Source organism: Aspergillus nomiae (genome assembly GCF_001204775.2).
Source record: "Aspergillus nomiae NRRL 13137 chromosome Unknown contig00405, whole genome shotgun sequence".
NCBI classification, from domain to species: domain Eukaryota; kingdom Fungi; phylum Ascomycota; class Eurotiomycetes; order Eurotiales; family Aspergillaceae; genus Aspergillus; species Aspergillus nomiae.
This window is the reverse complement of record NW_015378460.1, coordinates 11,215-19,792: the sequence shown is the minus strand read 5'-3', so window position 1 is coordinate 19,792 and position 8,578 is coordinate 11,215. Positions and strand designations below refer to the sequence as shown.

The 8,578-nt window shown below is 48.1% G+C and overlaps 1 protein-coding gene across 1 annotated transcript; it reads left to right on the top strand.

Moving 5' to 3' along the window:
- Positions 1-6,062: 6,062 nt before the first annotated feature.
- Positions 6,063-8,237, top strand: tyr1 (tyrosinase; the record flags this gene model as incomplete). The annotated part of the gene is made up of 7 exons (XM_015556185.1): positions 6,063-6,395; positions 6,467-6,811; positions 6,864-7,166; positions 7,219-7,340; positions 7,400-7,708; positions 7,771-8,050; positions 8,106-8,237. 7 exons carry the CDS (start codon positions 6,063-6,065, stop codon positions 8,235-8,237), a joined length of 1,824 nt encoding a protein of 607 aa, XP_015402758.1.
- Between the last annotated feature and the right edge of the window lie 341 nt (positions 8,238-8,578).

The window sequence follows — 8,578 nt, the reverse complement described above, 5'->3', positions numbered from 1 at the left end:
TCTGATACACGAGGCATGTTGTGGATTATTTTTTAGGACGCTTGTCTCGAAATTACCGTTGTTTAGCTATACCTAGAGTTCTTCCTAGGCATGAATGGCGAATATGATTCCCAGGTACTAGGGTATAGTATGCCAGGTAACTACCGATTGTATGTAAAGTATAAAGACCTACAAAATAGATCAAAAACTTAAACACAGAGCAATTATAAGAGGGACAGGATTGCAGGAAGTAGTTTAAAAGGACACTTGTAGATATATCAGCTAGGAAAATATTGCATAATATTCTTAAACCCTATTTGATCCAATCTCCTCTTCCTTTGGATTGAATTAAGTGCTTGATGAAACTACTCTTTACTTGCGAACTCGGCCTGATCTGATGGCATCCGCCCTCCCATCTCGCGCTTCAGTTTTGCAATTTCGAACTCGCGATTTTGCTTGTGGTCCTCTGACAACCTGGGCAAATTCTGTAAGAGACCCCTGTCCAGATGTAAACTGAGCTGTTCGTTGGGCGGAAGATCTGTTACTTTAGTCTTTGCTTGCACATTGTCTGGTCCGCGGTCGCTCATCTCCAAGATTGCCTCCAGAGAGCGGGCCCCATGTCGAAGCGTAGGAACCCCAAGTAGTGCCTGCCGCAGCTCACCCTCAACTTCAAGATTTTTCATTTCTGCCATGGAGTACAGTAGAATGGCACGCCGGATGTAAAACATTCTGTCTGCGTCATCGACCTTGTTGGGGCCTATGATATCCACGTACCCGTCCTTCGAGCTCCCGTCTGTGGATTTCTCGATCTCGTCCACAAATTTTTGTCGGACATCCACAGCCTCCTTGACAGCTGGAGGAGAATCTTCAGTCTCTTGCTTACTGCAGCTGCTTGGGGGTTTCATGACACCGATTGAAAGGGGTTTTGCACCGATCCTGTTCCCGGCCAAATATTTTTCAACCAATTCCCTAACTGCTTTGAGGGATTCCTCCATATTTTCTCCCTGTTTGATGTATCCTCGTAGTCGACTCACAAAATCAGGTCCCTTGGAGCGCTTTACAACCTCTGAAAATTTTGTTGTGTCCGGGAAGCCTGCCAATCGACCACTGTCTCCTTCAATGAAAACGAACACTGCACGTCCGATATGCCGGGCGTGGCCGTCCACAAAGAACTCGGCGTCTTGCATTGGCGATAGAAAGTACTTGACCCAGCCCAGGACGCCATCCCCTAGGTTCGCGTCAAAGTCTTCGAATAGCACAATAGGCGTCTTTCCGTCGAGGACATGGTTTCGAATACAATGAAATTGTTCGACTAGTTCGCCATAGGAACACAATTCTTTTAGCAAGACTTTCAGATAAACCACATTATTCAGAGATGCAGGAAAAACCTCCTTTAGATCCTCCGAAAGACTTGATCGTTCCAGTTCCATGGGCTTAGGAATTTCTTGTTTTCCTTTGGATACCGGAGACCTGGGTTGACTTTCCTGATATTCCGTTGTATTTTTGTTGGTTTTGAACTTCTCAAACGTTGGTGCTGTACCGCCTATGTAAACATGAATCCCCCGGCCCAGTTTGTGTGGATACGTTCCAAACGGCGCCGGAAATTCATTGAGCCATCCAAGAGCCAAGCCGTTAAATATCGAGTCGAATTCATCGAAAAATACGACTGGTATATTCTTGGTGAACGATTGGTCTCGGATCGTGTCGAACACTGAGTGCAGCTGCTCTTTGTTTTCTAACTGTGAGAGGTTGAACACAAATTCAGCACCGGTTTGCTCACGGCTTTTTAAAATCGTCCGGATAAGCTGTTTGATACCGAAAGACTTCCCCGAGCCGGGTTGACCAAAGACTGCAAGATTGAGGGGCCCAGTTTGTTTCTTCTCCACATACCCCCTAATCTCGTGGGCGATACGACGAAAACCATCGATCTCGGTTCGGTCCGCAGTCCTCAGAGCACCAAACGATGCATTGGGGACATAAGGCAACACATTCCTTGGGCCATTGGTCACAATGTCATCACTGGTAAGGAGGAGGTTCGTCGAGGGAGTCTTATCATAGACATTACCGTACGGGAGGCAATCGAACAGTGAGACCCTCGCCGGTTCGCCACTAGCGGCCCTTTCAGAAATTGTGGTATTAAGAGATAACAAGATCGGATCAGAGGCCGTCTCATATTTCATGTCCTGGAGCGTGGGCTCTTTTCCATCCCCTCTCTGTGGAAAGCGAAGTGCAGCGAACCGGCGGGACCATGTGAGGCCGGAAATAATGGCTTCTTTAATTTGAGTACCGCAAAGTACCTCCAAGGATTCGTTGGTCTCCCTTGCCAGGGATGCAACTATACCTGCGGTATACGCCATTTCAAGATCCGGTGTAATATCGGCATTTCCCTTCCTTATCGAGTCGACGAAGTTCCTACTACCGCTTCAGGCTCAAACACAAGTAGGGGTGAGTTGTGTCCATTGACACTGTTGGACGTGTCGGGACCCATGTAAATAGCTCCTTCATAGCCAAGCCTAATAATGAGATGGAAAGGCCGTTGACCAAAGCGGGGTTGCAAGAATTTGGTCCAGACATCCTCCATGATGCAATCCCACGAAAGGTATTTGATTTCTGCCGGGTTTAGCAGTGATTCAAGCTGAACCAATACCAAAGTCTGTGTTCCCGGGACGCCCAGGTTTTCATTGACAAGATTTGAGAAGTCAACATTGGGCAGCAAGCTGTATATCAAGAGCTTGCACTTTCCGAGAGTCCTGAGCTTGGCTGGTTCAGTTTCAGTACTGTCAGTCACTCTGATACCCTCCTGTGTTTCGAGTGTATCCACAACATCCAAATAGTTCCGGTCATCCTCTAGCAGCAAACGTGTTTTTAATAGACTGCTCCCCTCTACTAGGACTTGTCGCTTGTACGGAGAAGGCTCGAAATTGATAGGAGCGCGGACTGTTCGCTTTCGTTAAGCAACGCGGTGTATTTACCTAGCGGGGAGGGTGTCGGAGGATATGCTTACATGGCTCACAACCAACATTGAACACCGAATACCCCCGTTCGGCGTTGATGGACCACCCAAAGTTCCTTCGGAAAAGTACATGAATGCTATACCCACCCTAGATGACACGGATAGAGGCTCAGAAGATTGGCCTTCTTCTCTGATGAGTTCAATGGTTAAATAATACTTACCTTCAGCTTCTTGATCAAATCATGGGATCGGTCAAAGTACCTCCCCTCTCTCTAGATGACACTATTTCAGCTCAGGAATCCACTAAAAAGTTGGTTTTTAGACTAACATACCCACCGGGGACTTTTGGAAATAAAGGCGTTCGGATGGCTCATCCAGGAAAAATAGTTTTGTTCTCTCTGGACCTTGAGCTCGAACCAGCTCCAATTACCCAAGTTAGGAGAACTGACCCCACCCTGATCATTGGACAGAGTAATGAGTCTGATACCGCTAATACGAGAGACCACGCCCTCGCGGAGAGCCTGGCATTTTGTTAAAACCGAGTACATCGTTTTCTATCCTGACTGTGAGGGAATGGCCTCACACTTGAAGTGTACCATGTCTTAGATTCATCAAATCCATCAGTAGTGCCGTTCAGCAGGTGCACAGCATACTGCCCACAAGGGGTTTCATTACAAAGCTGATCAACATCGTCGATGATATTGATACCATTTGGGTGGTCGGGCGGGGCTCTGGCAGCCATGATGTTAGAGCTGCGGGGTTGTTTACGGCTTTTGATGTGATCCTTGACGGCTAAAAAATGTTGTAAGGAAATAGCGGGCGATGAGAGACCGATTTTCGATACTGGCTTTTTCGAAATTCCAAGAAGCGTCGTCCCTATTATATGTCTGAAATCACGTGGTTGCCGACAACGACCTTCAGGTGCTTACAATATACTTCAATCACAGATAACCACCAGATTGCAGCTTTGTCATCCCCCAATGTCATGGATATTTAGTGTACTAGTGTGTGTATGCGTGATGGTGGGTGGCGGATGAGGGGACTGAGAGTTCCGAGGAAACACATTGACAGTACTAAACTGATAATATCTGACACAGGGTGTTATTGGATCCCTTCACGAGGCATACAATATTGTCTCAGTCCCACCTCATCATGTTGTGCTACTGGAAAACCACTATCCCTATTAGAGGCGCATGCAGCGATAAACTATAGACAGGGAGTTACTGCATGGGTGCATTAATATATGTATCTCCTCCCTACCCGATATGAGCCTTTTTTCGTCCCCAACACTGAACTTGGTCCAATGTGAGGCTACGTTACAAGGCTGTGAAAAGTGCATTGGGCATTTGTAAGGTTGAACTATCTCCCCAGTTGTAGCTCTTTGCGCTGCCTTTCCAACAGCAGGTCTCCCCATTTACCGTACAATGGCAATTAGAAGCCTCCTCTTATGTTAGAAGGGTCTCACAAACTTCCCATCAGCCATACAGGTGTCCATGAATTGCTCAAGGCTGATGTGAGTGCATTCTGCCACCTAATTCCTGAATGTATACACACTAAGCGGCGCTTCACACCTCCTGCCTTCTTTACATTGAAGGGATGATATTTAGTACCCACCCTTGGCAATACATGGAGACACTGTTCCTTCCAGTCGAATGTCATTCCGGTGCCCGGAATTTGGGCATCCATCTGAGATAGTGTATACACTGCGTCATTCACTGGCGCCCTCGCATTTTGTCATAAATCGGAATCCCACACAAGTGACTAGTTTGGTTTTCATTCTCGGGCCCTGAAATCTCATAATAGCCATTGCAGCCATCCCGTATGTATGAGATGACACGTCACTTTTCTAGGACTGATTGCAACGTGGGTGCTCTGCATTCGATGCCCAAGCATATCTCGCTAGTAATATGCTACAGTACATCAGTACGACCTCGATATTCGCTATACTACCGCCAAAGCTTGAAGGAAGCTGCTTTATCATGCGTAATCAATTGCATGCCCCCAACTCGTGACTCCTGCTTCCAATGCATGTAATATTCTCAATACTCAGGTTGAACAGATTTCCCACAATTCTTAACAAAGAGGTACCCGGGCACCTGGGCAATTGATAATTTAATTGTTTGACATATATGTACTCCGTCTCCATCATTAAAGGAAATGAGGGAGCCAGTGCAGGGACAACTCAGACAGCAGACTAATGCAGCCAGAACGGGTAAAAACCATGCAGAATAGTCGCAGCTGTTGGAGGTTTGGAATATGGCGAGGCATCCTATGACAATTAACTACCTGGCCAAAAAGACATGGTCCCCAAAAAGATTACTTACTCCGGAGTTCAGGGGGCATATGACATTCGTCGCCTAGTTAATCAGATCATTTATCGTCCCTCTAGTTCCTCGGGTTCCGGCTCGCAACCCAATGCGGGGTTTTTTTTGCATTTGGGCAATCCACTAGATTATATACAGATCGGTGGCCTGTAGAACATTGGAATCTGAGCCACGAGCATACATATCCTCCGGAAAATCGATGCGTGCCACCTGTACCGGAGGGGTGATGACTCGGAGATAGTGGCTGGGCTGAAGACCTCCGGGGTGGGTACTGGGAGCCGCATCTGCACCAATGATGGCAACGCGTAATACACCACTACAGTGGACGATCAATATTGACATACTACAGGCAGCTGCCTCGTAAGGTGAACTATCCTTAGTCAAAGCATGAATGCCATGTCTACAGGCGGGGTAACAACGATAATTCAGCTGATCACATCATTATCCAGTCCTTTTCTTCAGGCATGAGAAGTGGTTAACAACACCAGGCTCGGCGCCGAACCTCGACGCCCAATGAAGGCACTGCGCGATACACCACTCTGATGGATACAAGAAGTAGAAACAGTGTTGTCATTGCAGTAGTTGAATCTATGCTGCAGCCGGTTCATCCCAGGATGGAATTGCCCCGTCCCAGCAACGCTGGTGATGCGGACCTTTGGTTGCCTTCTCCCTTCATCGAGCCGATACTTCTACATATAATGGGTCACAGATCCATAAGGCTTCAGGGGTGTGTAGAAGACCTGCCATATACACTCCAACGTCAGATTCAGCTGCACTCCATCTAAGCACCATCCGCGCCGGCCAAAATGCCTTACCTCATCACCGGTATCCCAAAGGATCCTAAGCACCCTCTTCCTATCCGCAAAGATATTGATGACTGGTATCTCGAGCAGACCAGGCCGGGAAGTAACCGCATCCAGCTCACTCTATTCGTGGAAGCCTTGACCGTGGTACAAAACCGCCCCTTGCAGGACCAGCTGTCATACTTCCGTCTGGCTGGTATCCACGGAGCTCCCTGGACAGAGTGGGACGGGGTGCCTGGTGGTCAAAAGGACTCCAAAGGAAATCCGACGGGATTCTGCGTGCATAACAATTACACCTTTCCCACATGGCATCGGGTATATGTGGCCTTGTACGAGGTGCGCTTGTCTCTCATCGGATCTCATGTGCTTCTAGACTTATCGGTATTCGTATACTAATAGACATGTAGCAAGTGATTTATGAAGCCATGCTTGACTTCATCAAGCAAAATGTGCCACATAACGGGAAAGCTGACTGGGAGAATGAAGCCAAGCAATGGCGTCTCCCTTACTGGGACTTTGCCCGGTTCGCCCGGCATGGACATGAAAATACCCAAGGCGATGAACTTCGATTGCCCATTCTGGTCACGATGCCCATGGTCAAAGTCGCCGTGCCAGAGGATCCAGACAAGCAGCTAATCAAGCCCAATCCCCTTTACAGGTTTCAGATGCAAACCCTCATGGGCACCTTGGAACATCCATACGCGATCACGAGCCAATCAACCGACGAACACGGCAGGTCTTTCACTCTTCCGGTGTGTTTCACTTTTCCTTATTGCGTAGTCCTAATTCTCATGGTGGTTTCAGTTCGACAAATGCCAGTCCACCACCAAGTATGGTCTTCTGGAAAACTACAACGCCGACGTGTGGGCGGACGGTGGCCAGAACTGGCTGCGCGCTAACCTGGCATTGAACGAGCATCCCTGGTACCAGAACCTGGATGGCTGGGACTCGGTACCGACCTTACAGGAGATGACCTTCCGTCTGCTGAGAAGTATAGGTCATAACTGGGGGCAATTCTCCAGCACCCGGTACGATGACAGCCCTAAGGGAGACCAAGAACCCTTTCAGAACTGGATGAACCTGGAAGCTATTCACAACAACGTCCATGTACGTACGCAGCATCCCGACCCGCGAGAGTTATATAGCTAATGTTCCGCAGAACTGGGTTGGGGGATTCATGTTCAGCCGTCCAGGACGACACGACTTGAAGCTCTGGGGTGCTGGCCATATGAGCAGTGTTCCAGTGGCTGCGTTCGATCCAATTTTCTGGCTGCACCATTGGTAAGCGCTCCCATATTTTCTTCGCAGTGGAACAGGGATAATAACGCGGAGGGGTGCAGCAATATCGATAGGCTCACTGCGATCTGGCAGTCCTTAAACCCTGACAGCTGGTTCGATGACGATAAGAGCAAAGTATCGAAAGATGACGACCTACGTCCCTTCCACAGGTTTTGTGAAAAGAAGAGAGAGGTCGTGTTCTTCAGGTCTGACGATGTGAAGGACTGGCGACACTTAAACTATGATTACGCTATCACTAAAGATCCAAGCAGAGTCGCGAAGGAGGTTTTCGAACTGTACGGGCAACGAACAAGCGAGGTGTACAAGGAGTTTGGCAATGAAGACTATATTCTAAGCATCCGGTACAATCGGTACGTGTACCTCTAGGACGACTACCCAAGGCAATCGAGACTTGTCGCTGACCGGGGCTCAGGTATGCATTGGGGGGCAAGCCGTTCCAGATCAACATCTTCTTCGGTGACATGGATGGCAAGGACTTCTACGACGCCAGGTCACGGAATTTTGTGGGCAGTGTCTTCAACTTCAGCGGCAGCCTTGAGGACAGTAACTGTGACAAGTGTGCTCAGCAAGAGCAAGAGGGTGTTTTGTCTGTGGCCCAGCTTCCAGCCAGATTAGCAGTCCACTACTACAAAAAGCAGAACAAAGACGAGATTCCAACACCGCGTTACGTCGTGGTGAATAGTCAGGGCAAGGTAAGTGTTCCTCGGTGAAGTGATAATGAGTCACCCTGCTTATCCTTGGAAATAGGTTGAGACGAAGGTAGGAGTGCAAGTTGCCCTTCATAAGACTGAGACTCACTACGGCCTCATTGGGCGCGATGGCTACCACAGGGTGGCCAATGGAGAGCCTGCCGAGGTGGACGATGATTATCGCGCCTGAGATTTGGACAAGACGACTTCATTCATTACATTTGTGGCATGAGATGATTCGCGGAGATTAGGTGCATATGCCCCCATGCACACTAGCTATTGCAGAAGCATCATTTATATAGCACTGGATAAATCATAAAAGTATAATGGACATTATCAATTTTCTCGACATTGAGTCGTTTGTTTTACGGGACATTTTGAAGATGATACTGCAATGTTTCGTGACAGACAAGGCTGAGATATCGTAACACGACCTCTCCAAGCAACCCTCCACTAACAGCAGCATTAGACTGAACAGAGTATCTTGTACTAATTCCTGCCTGTACGAATATCTCTCTACAAGTCTAAAAC